Consider the following 20,044-nt stretch of genomic DNA (forward strand, 5'->3'; position numbering starts at 1 on the left):
AATAAATCGGATAAACAATCGGCAGTGAGGGCGTGTAGTATGCAATAGTGTATAATAATATGTGCGCACGTCTCCGGATTTCGCTGACGGTCGATAATAATAATCACAACGGTTGTTTACGCGATACGAACGGAATGAAAAAAAATTCGTACAAAACACAATAAATAATTACCGCATCAACACGTTGTTTACGCTGGGGCGATGGCGTGTACGCGTCGACGACGTTTGGAAATCACCGCACAGCGACTTACACACATACACATAGTATTTTTTAAATGTTACTACATATATTATTATAATATTATATTATTATTATTATTGTTATGTTTAGTGTAGACCTGCGCAACGGCAGTGACGTTCGATTTTTCGAAACATCGCGTTAACTACGCGTGATGTGTATAATTTCGTGCTTGCCTCGAAATATGTAGAATAACCTACCTACTAACAAAATGTATACGCACTTAAAAAATGTCGTATTATACATGAAAAAAGAATTGGCAATTGTTTTCCAATAATGCTAGTGTGAACTACAACGTTATATATGCCGTGTGGTGTTGATGTAGCGATCGTAGGATCTAGACTCGTTAAAATTTGCTGACCAAATGATATATGATGTTGACCAGAAATATTTTGTATTTCGTTAAAACGCCTGAAGTACGCGCCCTAAATGAAACATGCCAAAAAACAGTAATTTAATCACTATGCCGTGAAACTTGTAGAATATACATAATTTAATGGTACAACTCGGCACTCGCCGACTTGGCATACACTATCGTAAATAATTTGAAAAAGTATGCAATAAATGCATATAGATGTGGTGGACTCGAACTTTAAAATAACAATAAGTATACGTTTTTATAATAGTAATAATATTTTATTTCTAGAATTATATGTGTTTTATTCCAAATAAATATCATTATACAAATAGCAAAAAAAAAAAATATTGCATTGGTCACCATCAAGGTAAAACCTCTAAAATAAATAATAAGTGATAACTGCAGTAGGTACACACTATTAAAGTATATATAATATCTTAAGTACGAACTTGCAAGCTCTCGTGAAAATCTGCAAATAAACGCAGCGCGTTACCTGTAATATTATTGTTTCTAATATTTTGAATAGATGCGCACGGTGACGTCATGGAACTACGGCGCGTTTCAAACGAATATGGGGGAATGCCGATAGGTATATAATGCGTTTTTTTGTGTCTTTTTACCCTTTTTCCATGTGAACGACTGACTCGGGGTGTGTACGTACGTCATCACACCAACAATATATATATATATATATATATATATAATATGTATATAATAATAGTATAGCTTATACGACGGTCCGCCCGAAACATTTCCCTCGGTAGGTATACAATATATTATATACATGTATATCGACTCGTTTTTGACGGAATAATCGGTAACAATGCGCGTTCGTTAAGTCCAGCGCGATGTGTGTGTCGTATAATAATAAGAAGAATATATATTATGTACATATACCGTGTGAGCGATGTATATATTATAAACATAAACTATATAATGAACGTCTCTCGCGCCACGATTACTACAGTATTATATATTATATATGATGATAATTAGCGTGTTAACAAAATACATAAATGACAATAATATATTATAATAATCGTAAATATAACAATTATTAATGTTTTGGTTTTTTTTTCATCTGTTTCAGGTAAGCAAACCATCCAACCGTCATCATTCCCACCGCCCACCACCACTACTGTCGGTAATTATTGTTTTTGTATATATTATCATCTCGACCTTTTTTCCCCTTTTTTCGTTTCACATATTTTATTACTCGTATTCGTATAATACTGCTTACGTAACAGTATATTTATTATACTTTATAAGCGCATACGGTAGGTGTAATCGCATACGTGTGCAGCGACAAAAGATTATTTCGTCTGCAGCGCATCGTGTCCGGGTCGTCGGCCGCGTCTTTAGATGCAACGGTATAATAGTATTTATTATGTATAGGTATACTGAAATATAGTGCTGCAGCGTGAATAGGTATATAACAGGGTCTTTCAAATTTCGTGAGACCTGAATGGTGTGGATTTTGTTAGTTCTTACGTGATCCCCACCATTTTTGTCACTCACAAATTGGAAGTCACTATATTATATATATTATTATATATTTTATGCATACACAAAATACATTATTACTAATATTATTATTTTTCAAACGATATCTTAAATCAATTTCCTAATGATTAAGTGCGCGGTTTTTCAACAAATATCACAATCTAAATTCCCTACAATATACTGTTAAGGAAAAGAAAAAATGTAATAAAATATCTATAGTATTTATAAGCTACCTATAATATATTTTGTACAATTAATATTAGTCTAAAATATTATTATACTCATTTAATTGGTCTGAATTTCCTAAGCTTATTTCGCACTTAAAGCGCTATTATTAAATTATTAATATATAAAAAAATAAACAAATTATCAAAATTTTTTGAAAAATATTTAGCTTCTGATTATATATAAAATTAAAAATACATAAACTGTAATTTATATTATTTATACAATTAATAAAAAAAACACTATAATAAAAAATAGAATCATTTTTATGATTTATTGGCAAAAATGTTGTGTTTTATTTAAACATATACTTTAAACTACCTATATAAAAACATTTTTTTTTTCAAAAACAAAAATTGATTGAAGATGAATGTAACCATATTAAATCACCCTTTCTAACCGTCGATGTTGGGGTGAAATGAGTGAATACGACCGTGTCGAATTGTTGCAGCCAAAAAAAAGTACGATATCGCCGGCAATATAAAAAATATAATAACTGCGCATACAAATCTATGGGCCGAGGTCTTAAAAAATAAAGTGCACCTACGGTTTATACACAACACTCGTATATTAATATATTAAAGTATGTATGATGAACTATGGTGGTCTGGCACAATCCGAAATTAAATTTTTCAAATACTGTCTTAAAACTATAACGAATTTTTCGATTTAGAAACGATTTATATTATCATAGCGTATGTAAAAAAAGTTATAGTTCACGGACACCATGCTTGATTTATATTATTTATTCTTTTTTTATTATTATTATATTTAGATTAATAAATATAAACGTTCTTCCTGATAACATTAATATTTTTTTTATTTAATACAATTTACAATTCGTTGGCTATAATAAGCCTATAAATAATTGTATATACACATTGCGTATCTACCTTACATATAGGTCGGAGAATATAATTCGAAAATCTAACGATTTTTTTTCTGCCAAACGGCATTTATTTTTTACGTCTGGTATTAATTATATTTATACGGCATTTTTAGCGTGTAATAATAATACGCGTGTTGCGTGTATTGGATATCGAATATTGTTTAGTATTTTAGTATTTTTTTCATTCAGAAAACGCGTATTACGGGGTTTGCCGAAACATTAGTCATATTAATAATAATAAAAATATTAACAACAATAATATGGGCCTAATTTTTTTAAACTCTCGTATGCCTAAATCGATACCACGTTCGTCGATTTTCCCATGGCGTAGACATGCTATTTATTATTTTTGTTTATATTCCAATATCGCAGGAAGTCGCACATATTTCGTACACCGTAGGAGAAACAAGTCGTAATAAATACAAATATATCATATTAATACGCATTACGTAGGTATACAGGTTCTAACTTCTAGTGTATGTTATTGCAGATTTCCATATAACCGTACAGTGTTTGCATAGGCAATGATTGCATTTTAGGGGAACTAAAATCTTCCTACACAAAAAGTTCCAATCAATAACATAAAAAAATTATTATTATTTTAATTTTTGGAGAACTTTGAATGTATTATTTGGGGTCTCGGTTTTTTTAATCTCTACCTATGAATGATGTTTAACCGTGTTTCCCGTGCAATAATTTGGCGGATAATGGTGTAGTTGCTCGATTCCGAGGAAAAATCTCTTGAGCATTCTATGATTTTTTTTGTGTGAAAAATGTTACACAGCAGCTATCATTATTTGCAACGCTGCTTATTGAAAATATTATTGAGCCTGATGTGTGAATTGTGTGATGTCAATCAATCTAGCCTATTTCCTAGAATTATTCTAACATAAGATTACTCGAAACAATCTGTCTCAATATCTGTTCTTTATAGGTCCGTTTCCGTATACGAACAAAACCACGTGTAAACCAAGCATTGTTCGATACATTGTTTTGAACAAAAGATATTATCATTGAAATAATTTCATAAATGTTCAGAACATTTTTTGGAACACAATCCAATAAAAATTGTCATTGAGGTACAAATTTACATTAACCTAACCTAGGTGGGTGTCAATAGTTTATGTAGAAGTGTCTAATGTCATAGGTTAAATTTTGGAGTTCGGTGCCACTGAATATAATATTATAATAGAATGGTAATTTTTTTATAGATATTTGGTAATTTTTATAGAAATAGTATGACTGCCTCTTTATTTTTCAATTTTGATCTAAAAATATACATCGATGAGGAGCTTCTTTTTTGACCATCATGGATTAGTCAGAAATGTTCTATTCGGATGTGATTTATATTAATTTCATTTTTCTTTTGGATTTGAGGTTTTACAATCATGTGTTTTAATTTAGTTATATGTTATTTTCCTAGTTTTTTATTAATTTGTTTGTTCGTAGGAAACATAACCTTAAGGGTATTTACGACGTGTGTATTTATTATTTTCGTGCGCGTCCGCATAGTATATGATAATGTTATAAAATAATATAATGCAAATCGACGTGAGCCAATTGCACATACTCGTATTTTTGCTATTATTATTTTAACGCGCGTGCGCTACACAAGCGATAATAAAATATACACTATTAATGGAAATAAAAGGGTTAAATTAGCATATTATTATATATGTGTACAATCTATTATAACTTAAAACGAATATCGTTCGTGGCGGAAGAGACGCCCGCGCCCGGCGGGGGCAGGAAGACGCAACCGGTTTGTTTTTTGTTTCACCTCCATATACACTTATATGCACACTATTTTCTTCCCCCAACGCAATAAGTAAAAAAAAAAAAACCAAAACAAAACCCAAATAACACATTATAATAATTTATACGCGACTATTATACATTTATAAGCGTACATGCACACCAAACCTATCTACCTATACAACAGGTATATAATATGACGTGCAGGTCGCATAATATAATAATATATACGTTCACATATTATTATATTGTAACAATGCATATTAAATGAACGCGATCCCGTGCTGCGCTGTTGTACCTATACCTATGTCATAATAATAATATGTAGCCGTTCATTTAGTATCCCTTTACCGTCCGGGCCCTTTTTCGTGAATGATTCAGACGGTGGTGCGTCGGCGTATTACGATTTTTTTTAATGCTCTTATTTACACGCGTTATTTATAGAAAATTATCCGCTCTATTGTCTCTCATTTTTGTTTGTGCGTTTGTTTGTTTTTAATATCCCGCACCAAAAAGGCGCACTAGAAATAATATACTGCGAACGAGCGATATTATCAAATAAACATGCGCGCGGTCATTAGGAAATATCGGTGTGAATAATAATAATAATGATAATTACGTGACGTGTATATATTAAGCAGTACGATGTCGTGTACATAATATTATTATTATTATAATCGTCGAACGCAATGTAAACTGCAACGAGCCGTTTTCAGCCATTATGCACGCACTGGCGTCGTTTCCGTCGGGGGTCGATCGTTCTAATTTTTTTTTAGTTATTCGCTACTCGTCCGAAAACGATTATTGTTTTGATTTTAATAATAATAGTTATTGTTTAAAATCGCGTTGTCCGATATCTCTGCTGTCGTACGTTACCTATAGCTAATCACGCGTATGTGTTACGCATTTGAAGATTGAATTCCTTTATACTCGTACGTTGAACAACCAACGCGTCGTGTAAAATGTTTACCTCTATAAATAATAATATATTATTACACTACTATCATAGTATCGTACAATATTTTGACCGATGGCGGTTGGCGAAAATTTAATTTTATTTGGTCCGTATAAACGGAGTAAAATCTAAAAATATAAATAAATTCGAATGCGCGTTATCGAATCGATATGCGTATAATACATTAATATATTTTCATTACGTATACACAGGGCAGCTTATGTACTATTATTTTGTACAGAAACAGCTTTTCGATGGCATAATTACATAATGATATTATTATTATTAAGTATTTAACATTGCGAGCGCGAATACACCGCAGCAGAGATAATACTATAATATATTATTATACGTAAATAGCCTTCCCGCGACGACCGCGATGCGTTTTACTATAGTATACATTATTTACATTGTTTTCAACAAACGACCACGGAAATGTGTCGATTCCGAATTAGCTGCTGCTGTGAAGTCGCGCGCGTTTAACGACTCGTACCTATTCCTGTCGAGATAATATGCGAAAACGAGAACGAACGAAAAAAAAGTGAAATCCCAGACGAGATCGACGACTCTCGTTGCGGCGTTAATGCTTAATAATTAATATTCGTTACTCGTTTCGTCGGTCTGACGTACACTCTGGGATGTCAAAATAATAAACGCATAATCTACAATCCGATTAACACGGTTTAACGTGGTACCACCAATGGGACTCGCGACCAGACGTATATTATTATAATTGTATGTATATATAGTTATGGTTGGATGTAAATCCGTGCGCGAAATGCAACGATGATTCGGCCGTAGATCTCTATTATATTGACCTAGTTTCGGACTAAATGAGAGCGAGAACGAAATACTTTAATCGTATATAATAATAATATAATCATTGGTTTATTGGTTCTATACTGACCGCAGGAGGTAGCCCGAAAATATGCAACCGCTGCAAAATCACTATACTCTGGCCCTGCCGCTATGATTTATGATTTATATAATACATCGATCGTTATTAATTATCAATATTTTAATTTGTTCTATGCATTTACACCGAATATTGTTCAAAAAACTTGAAAAGAAGTACATAACATTTTTGAACGTTTAAAATGTGTGAACGCACATATTATACATAATTATACGTGTTTTGTGTATAGTGTGTCAAGTTGAATCTATAGTAAATGGCAATAAACTAAATAATTTTGATATTAAAATTAAAAATAGGAACAATCAAACATTTGTTTTATTTAAATATATTCTAGTTGTTACCTTAATTTATAAAATACTTTAATATATTAAGACAAATCAAAAATAATTAAATAATAAAAACTTAGATATAACACTTCACATACATTATTACTAATGATAAAGAATTCTTAATTTTGTACTACAATTTTTTTAATGAAATATAGTTAATACAATTATTAATGTGTATAGATAATAAAGTATTTTTTTTTTTAAAAAAGCGATTTGATTTTTTTTTATTAATATATATTATAACCGAAAAATCAAAAAATTTAAATATTTCATATTTTTTATAATAAATAATAATATATCAAATTTCAAACATACCAATCATACACATCCTGCAGGAATCTTAACTATATGCACCTAATAACAAATGTAAAACCGTTGAGATACGATACAATATTGATATTGTATTTAGAGATAGTAATATATCAGTAGATGATAATAGGTGTTTAATGGATCAATTTTTTAAATTTTTTTCTCACCATTTGGTACTCAGTTGAAACAATACGATAAAGTTTTATCATAGTATATATGACAAGCGTTGCACATATCGAAATATGTAATAATATCAAATCGATATAGTAACGATTATTATAAACGAATCGTAGAACACGTGTGCCCTTGTACGTGTTATTATTAATTAATGATCGGCTGTCTGTACGTTATTATGCAGTAGACACCCATTTTGGACGAAATTATGAGATAATTATTATACGTTTTATCGTGTACTGCACATTACAATGATATTATTTTGTGTACGTTATGTCGTTTGGAAATAAAAAATGACATTTTAAAAATAACTGGCAGGTCGGGTGGTCGGCGGCCCTTCCGCAGCTATACACTACGTGTACATGTGTTCAATGAAAAACACTGTTCATTGGTCAAATTGCAACATCACACACGTTTATTATTATTTGAATAATATAATACGATCATCGTGAAACAACTCGATAATTTTTTATCTTCCTTTCTTCTTATTACTCATAATCTGGTGATGTGTATGATTTATAAATACTATAATTTATCCGATAATTTGCTACAATACTTACGTACTTAATATAATATATAATATCATATCTATGCGAACGAAATCGACAGTTAATTATTAAAATTATCATATTATTGCATTGTATAATATTCATTGTTTTATATATATTTATATTTTATATATAATATATGTATAACACAACTACACGAATTACGTATATTTTTTAATATCGCGTTAAGCGATAAATATAGTATTTTTATTTTGTATAAAAAAATGTATATTAGGTACATTGTGCGAAACCGATACCGCCGAGAAGCAGTGGATACGATAATTACCGCGCGCATACGGTGTTTTTAGGTCGCGCCGCCCGGTGCACACTGCTCGGGGGGGAAACGCCGCCGTCGCCGGCGCTGCCGCCGGTTGCCCGTGGTCTTGTATAGCTTCTCATATTCCGGCGCTGGCTCATCGACGTCGGGTACCTACCGGCTGGTCATGCGTTGTAGTACGTGAATTTATTGGCGGTGCTCGCGAACGTAGTAGTATTTTATAATATTATAATTTTGTTTTTCGGTTTTTGATTTTTTTTTTTTAGTTTTCGCTATTGATTTATATGAATTACCGCGTACGATAAAGAAAAAAAATTATCCAGAGGAAAATTTGTTTTCGTATTTGTATTCAAATTTTTTTTTAATTCATTTTTCGTCGGAAAATTTTTTAAAATATATAATACCGACTTTTATTGTATTATTAATAATAGTATTATTACTATTGCACTTGCGCGCGCGTGCTACATACAGTGACCGTTTTTCGTGTGTTTTTTTTTATCAATCGGATATCGGTTTACAAATTGTATTAAACTCGAGAACGGATAAAGACGTAATCGTCGCGATGATTAGTGAAATCGAGGCCAAACCTTTGGACCTGCGGGTAAAGTGTGAACCGGACGAGACAAATTCCGAATCGGACGATACTGAAGATATTAAGCCAATCTACAAAGGTTACAAAAAATGCATTATCAAACAATTCCGTAAGTCTTGCACATGATTTTATGATATTGGACCTTGAGTGCTCCTGATGACTAGCGTTAACTCGTCATCTGGATTTCGCGAATAACATATAATAAATAAAACCGGAAATCATTTTTGTATTATACCAAGTCAAATCTCCGATTCTATTTATTATATTATATCGTTATACCTGTTACCCTCAACTACAGCGACGGGAGGAGATAAAAAAATAAAAAAAAATGTATTAAATAAAAGGATAAAAATATAACACAACGACGCAAAATTCTTTTGTACCGCCGCGGAGAAAGGCGAAAACAAGGTAACCTGTTAAAGTGGGTCAATCGCGTGTGCACCCTCGTCAGAACCGCGTATATATACGCACTCATCATCGATGTTTTGTGCGAAATCATTTCCTACACATCTGCCTCTTCGCCTTCGTTTTATTTCATACAAATACATTATATAGGATTCTTTTTTGGGGGTAAAAACACCTTTTACCCGACAAAAACGTCCATCCGTTCGTTTTACCCCCATCGGTTTCTCACAAGGATTACGTGTCATCATCGCGCCACGGTTTTTTTTTCTCCGTACAGTATGCTAGCTAGCTGTGTAGACATCTACGCGCGGTATATAGTAATCGTAAAAAATATTTTGCCGAAGACCTCGTAGGCATGTATACGAGCCGCGGCAGCTTCAATATTGCAGCGGCGTTCCGTCCCGTTTATTATTATTTACGCCTCCCCGAAGTTCTTTTGGCCCCGGGCCAGACGGTTTTCGCGACGTTTCTCGCGTCCGTTTATCAAACACGTTTTGCTCAAAAGTCCCTCGGACGACGTAGTTTATCTCGACGGCGTTAATAATATTAATATAATGTTCTGAAATGTGGTGCATTTGCGCGGTTTGTTGAACCGACGGCGTATCGCGTATGTCATATATGCGGATACGAATTTTATTATAATTAGACGAGCGCGCACGCGTCAAAGAGAATCCAAAATAGTGAAAGTACAATAACGAAACCGTCGCCGTATACGCGCGCGCGCATGTGTGTATGTGTACGTGTATACGAATATAGCTGACGTATAGTGGCGGGGGCGGGGGTCGATGGGGTACCGTCGGCGGAGAAATCGCTGTGGCCTTGAACAATCGGGCGCGTGAAAGTTCACGGCCAGTCGCCCAGGCGTCTTCGTGTCCGCCTCTCGTCCAGGAAGTGTGTGTGCGCTCGTACATCGGGTCCCGGAAATAGGTCACGATTATAGGCAACGACTGTGGCTGTGGCGGCTCCCCTTCGCATCGCATCGGTCATTGTTTTTACACGCGTAAAAAAATTCCCCGACCGTTTATTGTTATCGTCGACGTTGTCTCTCCGCCGGTTTTTCGAATAGGATTTCTAAAGAGTAAAACAAAAAAAAAAACCTTATATTATAATATAATATATACGCCCACGCGCGTCTGTCGCATTTTATCGTTATTAATTTATTATGTAGACGGTTTCGGCTACGGTGCAAGCTTATTTCGAATTCGTTATTCGTTCGTCGGATCTTCATACAACAAAACCAACATTTATTTTACCATGAACTCCGTTTATAATACTTCGACTCGAAGAGGTTTTTTACGACTAAACGTAATATTATTGAGGATTCAATTTTTTTTTAATCCAATTCGAACGAGATCATTTTTTGAGTAACAGTTCTATAAAATATACACAACACTGAAAATGAACACATTATTATATAACGTATATTTTATTATTTTATTATTACGAGCACACTGTAGTAGTTGCTGTCAGTTGCAAAATATTTTTCCTCGAAACTCGTTATTGTATAATATATTGTATATTTGTGCTGAAGTTTATTTAGATAAAGTACTTTTGCGGCCCTACTTGAGTATTTATTACGAAATTGTATCGTTCTCCATTTCCAACCGACAAGAGTGTGCAGATTATATGGTTTTTTTTCTCAATTTTAGGAAATAACTAATATATAATATATTCTGTGTGTTAAAACAATCGAATAATTCAATAATATATAGCTTATATATTTTAATTAATAGACGTATTTATGCCGCATAAATTATGCGATTATACACAAAAAAGCTAGAAAAATATACGTATATAATATGTGCAATGTGCTTACAGTTGTTTCTCAGAATCATTAAATAGTGAATATAAATTATAAAAGATACTACGGATCGATGTATAATAAATTGCTGTAATGATAAAACTTCGGAAATGCTGAGCGGTATACTACGACTCGTGATATGCAGTAAGTCCGAATTTCTTCCCAGAAAATATATTAAAAGGCGAGGACCACAGGAAATATCCATTTTGACGTACAATGTTCCTCGCGCGCACTTATAATAGATACATATTATATATAAAAGGAGTCTCGAAGGGCTTCCTTCCATTTTGAGCGGACGGGCTTGTAGCGGGTGCGGGGAGACGCTCGTGGTGACTTAAAGTCAAAGGAGAAGTAGGAGAGAAGTGAGGGCGTGAGAGAAGTGAGGGCGTATATATATAACATACAAGCGCATATATAGGTCGTTTCGGTCGTGGCAGTAGCGGGGGTGTGCAAGAGTATAAAGTGAGTAAACGACCTTTGTTCGTCCCAGGGCCACGAGCACTTTATCAAGCACACAAAACGTGCGGCTCGTGGCAAACGTAAAAGTCTCCACCACCGCCGCCCCGCCGACGTACGACGTTAACGCGCCGGGGTCGTCATCCCCGGCGGGCCCGACGCCGCCGTCCGCCGGCGCCCGGCTCACACCCCCTTCGTCCCGGCCAGCCACCACGCTGCCGCCGTCGACGCCGCTACAGGGATCGATCACCGGGCGTCTACCCCCGCGTCCGGACCGACCCGTCATCGTACGATGCCTATATAGCGTTTTACCTCATCCACATATATATGTTACGCTGTAACAGCTTGCGCGACACCGCACTCGATATAATATTATACCTTCGCGTTCACATTGACGTCATCGTGTGACTCGCCACTCGCACCGTATTGTACATCGTATAATATCGTCAGTTCACTTTTATTGTCGCTGTACACAATATATTATAGTATTATGTAAGAGTACAACATATATTTACTTTTCTTCTTAAATCAAATGTACACAGCATTATATACGCGTATAATACTATTATACCAACATATATAATAATATGTATATATCGCATATTCTAACATATCACGCGCGTATCTGCGGGCGCCGAAATCCGAGAGAATTATCGCCGAGTTGACGGATTCCGTCAATTCCGCCACCATTGGCTCATCGCCGCCGTCGCGACTAGCGAAACAAGGTCGTTTTCACTTTTGCTCCAATTTACATAAATTATTGTATTATTATAATATATTTTATCACAATTATTACGACCCCGCGAATTCGTTCCTTTTTCGTGATACGATATCGACGACGTACGATGGCTGACGCGGGTATTAATATTATATATATATATATATATGTGTCGTACGCCCTCGTCCAGATATCATAGATGAGCGCTTATATCGTATATATATATATCACGTATAAAATATATAATTTTATTCGCCGGCGGCCTCGTCGACGTTTTCCGGGCACCGGTTGAATGGGCCGGCGCGTGGCGCGGCTGGCGGACGAACCGGAATCAGCTGTTATCGATTGCCGGCGAAAAAAACGCCTCGGTCGAAGGGTAGGTACCGGTGGCAGCGGAGGCGACGGGGCTGGCGGCGGCGTCGGCGTCGACGGTTACCCACACACCGCGTCTGTCTCCGGTACGTCTGACCCGCGCGCGCGAAAATAGGGCGAGGGCGGAACGCAGCCTTGAGACTAGCGTCTGCCCGCCGTCGTCGCCCGTTCGTCCGCTCGTCCACCCCGCGGCACGCGTCTACTCGCGCGGGCGGCGGGGGGCGCTTGCTCGCTGAAAACTCCCACGCAAAAGTCGTTTCAGTGAAAGTCCGCGGACCGATTTATATATATATATATATATATATATATATATATATAGATTGTGCCATTGTGGAGATATGCGGGGTTATTGCGAAACGTCGTCGTATGACCCAGTCGGCATTTCCGATTTACGACGACGATAGTAATACTATAATAACGTCGTAGTTATTATTACGATATATAGCTGTAGTAGAATCGTAGCGCGTGTATATTATATATACACTATTTCTATAAATAATATATATATTGTGTATTATTATAACAACATCGATAGTTTTATTGAGGTACAGCACCGCACCGAGTTTATAATATATATTGTATAAGTATGAAACCATTTTCGGAAACGTCAATATTATAATGAAGTCGTTTTCCGGACATTTCGGTCGATTAAAATTCGCAATAATAATTTTCAAATACAAATATACATAATATCTACTTTAATTGCTTTATTTAACGGACTTGGCACTATGTGCGGTGCGGTGCGTTTTGTCTCGCGTCGACATCTCGACGTACGTACATAATATGTCGAAAATATCTACATATATAACGTAACGATAACGACGACGACAACTTGCTTACTGCTGTACGTGTATATATTATAAATTATAATACATAATATTTTAATATTACACATATAGGTGTACGACGGGGCGTTTCTTCGTGTTTGCGTATACATAACGTCCTATCACATAATAATATACGAGATAGAGAATTGGGTCAGCGCGCGCACCATAAGGTTTAATTTTTTTGCCGTCGCGTCCCTCTTCCCGCGTGCGGCAGCCGGTCCGCGATCCTTCCTAAAACACCTATAATATTATAATTCAAACGTGATGTATATATCACTGTTATATATCGTTATTCGCGTGAACTACTTAGACGCCACGACCAGGTGGTTATGTTATACAGAACCTTACGTAAGCGCATTGTCAAAAAAAAATCAACTAACACCATTAAAACAACACGATCGTCGTATAATCGACGTGCTCGGATTGTGTCGTGTCGTGGTCCGTCGCGTCCCTATCGTCGTTGTCGTCGTCGTCGTCGTCGTCGTCGTCGTCGTCGTTGGTGGCGTGTCGCAACGTCATAATAACCGATCCGTTATTATATAACGTCATCGTCTTTTTAGCACTACAGTATAATAGTGTTATTATCTCACCGCGGCTATGCCGTGCAATGCTTCGTATTATAATAAATTATTATATTCCTATGCGACGCCACCTCCAACAATTATAGAATCTCTACGAAAGAAAAAAAAACGCTTAACGCCAAAATATATGTAAAGAAATACCTACCACCACACTATTTTTTTCATAATACACTGTCGTCCCACGACGTTTTTCGGATCGGAGTTTCGGTTTTTTTCGAATACACACGGGTTAGTTACATAAATCCATAATATAGGTAATATATGTTCAGATATATATAATATTATGTACAATAAAATAATATACCCCTACAAGATTTATTATTATGTTTATCGACGTTGTGGTCTGCTTCAGAATTCCCAAAACCGATATCCTTTTCAACCCCAAGGCCGTGGCAAGACATTTACGAGCATGAGGCCGTAGACCTCAAACCCCAAACGACGGGACTATTATGTTATATCGTCGACGATCGTAATATAAAACAAATAGTATACCGAGATAATAATATATGGGTCATACTCGCACGACAATTGGTCACATCCCTTTATCTCTCTTATACGTTATAATAGATATGTGGTATCCCATAATATGCGTGTATTCTTAAGATTTCTTCTTCAAACACTCGTTTGTTCCGGTCAATTTAACCGTTTTAAGAAAGAATATTATATTATATTATATTATACACACGTGTTACAACAGTTTAGTGCACGGAGAAAAGAGTTAAAAAAAAACTGTCTACAATGATGATTTAGCCCCTTACGTGTACGTGACCCAATTCCGAAACAACAGTTGGTCACGGGTATTTTTTGTATAGTCGGCCTCTTTCTTTTTTGGGTCTAAGGGCGTTTGACCTAGTTTTGTATTCGTCGTGTACCGCGCGTTGATGGGTCGTCCTCCCGCACGTTTATTTTCGGAGAGAATCAGAATTTTTCTTTCTTTCATTCTTTTTTTTTACTCTTCTTTTTTATTCGTTTTTTTTTGTTTTTTTTTCTTCATGCCAAAACACACGCGCTGACCCGATTGCCGCGAGAAATTGTGTTCACCCACTATTTTCTGGCATAGGTTTTCCGGTCCCTTATAGGTGGGGACTATAGTGCTACACAATAATAGATACATAATGCAATTATATATTTAAGCCGTTCAAGGCTAAGACGCCGGGGAACATAATATACGCTTTATTACGAAAAAAAAAACACAAACACAAACGCGCATGGACAATGTTTTATAAACGGCAATGGCCGCAATTTTACAACCTCTTGATGTAATACATAGATAATATTAATATTTAATATTTCAATTTACAACCAATGTCACGACGTAATATAGGTAGGCTAGACGACAAATTAATAATAAAAAAAAATCACACTGAAAAACAAAACGTTTAACATTGTATCAACTTCCGACACCGACGGTATAATAATCTATACATATAATAGATTGAAAGGATATAATATAATGACGTAGGTATAATATACTCGATAAAATACGTGCCAGTGGAGCGGACAAAAAGTGCGCGTAGTGTGAGTTATAAACATTGAAAGTGGATTCGTTTTCAAAACGACCGCCTTATGCGGTTTCAGTGTGCGTTAATACTGTATACATATAAAGAGGTATACCGGAACAAACGCGAAATTCGACGTCGTCACTTTCTTTGTTCCGGATCGTATATACGGGGCAACCAAAAAAAAAAAAATCGTCAGCGATCTAATTTTCACCATTGATAATAATAATAATAATATAATCATGGTCGATCGAGTTATTATAATATAGCGTATGGAGTGGGGGTGATCTATATCGATTGTTCGTATAAACATTCGATACTGTATGTTATATACTATATAGTGTACTCGCATGTATATGTATATAATAACTGGTTAAGTACTTTATAATAAAACGTCCGACAGTAGTGTATATGTATTATTAAAATATGTACGCTCGTGCGTTTGCGGGGGAGACGTGTCTTTTGGGAAGCAGGTGAAAATGTGGGTCAAGGAAACGATGTGGCAACCGTGCGGCGGTTGCGGCGGCGCCTCAACCCACTTTCCCTTCCGGTGCCGTATCTGCCGGTCAATTATTCCCCCTCGTACCGGCGGCCCCACCGCCACCACCCATCCCCCGGCCATAAATCCTGGCAGTGCGGTGAGTGAGGGTCGCTACGGTGCCGGGACCTAAGTGTCTACGATTTATATGACGTCGGCGGCGGTGTCTATGTACCTATATATTAATTATTTTTATCGAATCGAATTCGATTTTATATTTTATTAATCGTGAAATTTATTAAACTTAACCTCATCACGCAGTCGATGCAATACATATACATTATTAATCATTTAATTGGTATACTAACGGGTTATTTATACGAAAAACGCCGAGAATAAAAGATGTGATCAAATATTAAATCGGTTGCTCGAACAGCACAACAAAAATTATAATTATATATGTAGCCGATTTCAATAAAATATCATCGATATTTTATTATATACGTATTGTAGATCACCGCAGCATTTACATTTCTCATAGCATCCTTCGACTGCATGTATCATATGATATACTATAATCATTATTCATGTGCACGTTTGTAATACCTACCTAACGTAAATGTTCTTTTGTTACAGGTAATGAAAAGGATGAGAACATCGACTTCCTGGATCACCTCCGGATCGCCGGCAACGGCGGTGTAGGAAACCCGGGAGCGGCCGACCATCTGCCGCCCAGGCAACAGTTGTCGTTTGCCCTGCCGCACGGATTCCATCATGCTGGTGAGTATTTAATGATCATAATTTAATAGTGTAACAGCAATCATAATCCCATAAATAAAATATTTCTTAAGTAAATATTATTATGTAGGTCACTAGGCGTAGGTCACACGGAGTATATAGGTACTTTTACGGTTTAATAATACATACATTAATATTTTAATAATAATAATACATTATCGTACCTACATTGTTTATGAAGGTGCTGCAGAAACCAAAACTGGTGCTCGCACAGCAGCATCAAATCTCAGTTTATGCATAAACTATTACGTCGGGTCGTCTATCACAATGTAATTCACTATCTCGGCGGACGGAGTATTCGCATAATATTATATATATGTATATTATTCTACAGCATTATTACGATTTCGTTTCGTCAAAACGACGCGCTGCTGTGTCGTCACGACGTCTCGTCATCGTGACCTAAATCTGCCGGGCGAAGCGCGTGCACACCTATAATAAATAAATGCATATGTTTAAGCAATATAATATATATATACCCCTTCGATTCCGACCAGTGACTTTCTATTGTTTACACCGCGGCGATGGTGTTATCCTGACTCTCGCGCATAAAATTATATCTATTTATATATTCCACATATATAGCTAAGGCTGCCGCGTCACGAGACCGGAAGAGCCGGTTCAAAGAAAGTCCGTTTTCACTTTGCGATTCGGAAGTTTCCGGTACGTATGTACATCGACGCGATCTTTCGCCATTGGCTTTTTTCGGAGCATTAAACCCGTGACGACGACAATAAAAATATATTAGATATACCTATATGAATAACTCGTTCGCATTATTATAATGTATATTTTATTCGTCTGGTTGATTGCCATTAGAATTTCATTCGGACAGATAATTAATATTATAATACGATATACGCATGCATCAATATTCAATATTATGATATAGCAATAATAATAATATATAATATGATCTTTGACCGTATTCAACGAATTATATTGTATTATAATTTATCGCATCATATAGCTCTATTGTCCTGCGGATGGCATTATATATTTTATCAGGAAAATTTCCATCGGTACTAAATCATGATTTGATAATACATAATTTTTTTAATTTATAATAATATATTAAACGTATGTATGTCAAACGTCACGTTCAATATAGAATATAACGCGTTAATACAGCCAATTATATACTCGAAACCTTGAAACCCAAGACACCACGAATCGTATACATGATTTTCTCGCCAAATAGTTTCGTAAAAATAAAATTTCACTTTTGCATCGTGTATTTTTAACGAATATTATAACGACGCGCGATGACTACAACACAGGCGTTTAATGCCGATTTCCTCGACCCCGTCAACCGTTTATTAAATAATATTAGAAAATAGTTTATCGTTAAATTCAGTTCCCATCGGTGCGCTCCCGGGAAAACACTATTATTACCCCCTGTTCTTGACCACATCGGTAATATTCGTCCGATCGACGGAAACCACTGCGTATGTATATGTTAAATATTATTATTTCTATTATTCGCGGGGTCAATCAAAAATCGTCTTCTGTAGCACACACCCCTGCTGCTTGTAACGGCGATTATCGTGGGTTTGCTTGCAATAAAAAATTCTGACCACTGGTCATTCCTTGGGAATCGTCGGTTATATATTACAATATTGTATGCGTACATTATATTTTGCGTGGCGGTCAAACCCGTTCGACCGCTGGACGATGGTCAATATCGATGAGGGATATAGCCAGCCCGTGATATCGTTTCTTCGCTATCCCCACCACCGTGGTCAGCGGACCATGTTTTGGTACACGATGTGGACATCACCGGACACGACCGGTATAAAAATATAAGTATACACCCCGGAAACCGGTTCGCCTCCCCCTGACCATTGTCCGGTCGCGGAGCGCATAAAGTGCGACAAAGTTTGTGTGTAAAATATGCGATTAAATTATAAATGTGCGTGTGATGTCGTGTACACGACAGTGTGCAGATCGCACACACCTGGTCGATGAATAAAATTATTTTTCGTATTGATTCAATTGCGAAACGCGCTGCTATATAGTGATTTAAAGTAAAAAAAAAATCGTATTACACCTATATATATGTAGCCATGTAGAATGTAGATAATCGAATAGGATTATTAATTCCGAATGCGTGCAATTTATTGTAATCATGATGACATTCCGAACGTTCATTATACAATCATAATATTATAACTGTTCAAATGGTCTGCAACCATATTATAATTATAATTAATATAAGATATAGGTACATGCAAAATAACAATTATAACTATTATTATATTTATGTGTATAGGAAAACGCTAAATTATTATTATTAAATTAAACTATATTATATTATTTTCGAAAAACGTTGTTTTCCGCATAAGCTATCATACAATATGAAAGTTCTTTTACTATAATTTAAGCACATTAAACTTGTAAAATACTTCTTCATGAGTGATGTTTGTGTATAATAGTGCATTGGTCAGTTTGATATTCGGTTACGACCTTTGACATAACGGACGTACAAAATAATAAATTACTACCGATTTATTTCCAGTCGTTCAGCTGTTGGTAAAAAAAAAAAAAAAAAAATCGGTTTTATAGGTATAGGTTTATGGGAAAGGTCATCGGTCTCCCCTTATACGTATATGTAGATGACCGATGGTCAGTCGTCGCCGACTGACCATCGGAACCAACGCGAAAAACAGGTTCCTATTATAATCCCTTAGGATTGATATATTCAACGACCTCAGAGAATCAGCTTTTTTCTTTATCCTCCAAGGCGAATTGTCGGCGAGAAACACGTTAAACGGAAAAAAAAACTATAAAATCGTGTCATTGTCACCGTGAAGACGTGGAGTAAAACAATATACCCCCCGGAATCGGAAACCATATATAATACACAGGCATATATTATTCTAAAGATAAAAAGTCAATAGATCGTACTGCAATCTGGGTCGACAAATATCATAACGTAGGACATAAGCACTCGGGAAAAAAAAGCCTCTAAATGTTCAATGTAAAATCCTTTAGATATTGGTGATTCAGGTAGAAAAAAAATTCCAACTCAACGATTATAT

At 35.7% G+C, this 20,044-nt stretch overlaps 1 protein-coding gene across 2 annotated transcripts in view; it reads left to right on the forward strand.

Annotated features, from left to right (window-relative positions):
• LOC132923164 (ecdysone-induced protein 74EF) overlaps positions 1-20,044 on the forward strand; it is a 116,920-nt gene that overhangs the window by 80,036 nt on the left and 16,840 nt on the right. The window contains exons 7-8 of one of the 2 annotated variants that reach the window (XM_060987007.1): positions 1,687-1,740; positions 16,842-16,985. In XM_060987007.1, coding sequence (XP_060842990.1) covers positions 1,687-1,740; positions 16,842-16,985 — 198 coding nt within the window. The remainder of the gene's footprint in view (positions 1-1,686; positions 1,741-16,841; positions 16,986-20,044) is intronic. The other variant, XM_060987008.1, reaches the window with a different exon arrangement.

This window comes from Rhopalosiphum padi, chromosome 2, assembly GCF_020882245.1.
Source record: "Rhopalosiphum padi isolate XX-2018 chromosome 2, ASM2088224v1, whole genome shotgun sequence".
NCBI classification, from domain to species: Eukaryota; Metazoa; Arthropoda; class Insecta; order Hemiptera; family Aphididae; genus Rhopalosiphum; species Rhopalosiphum padi.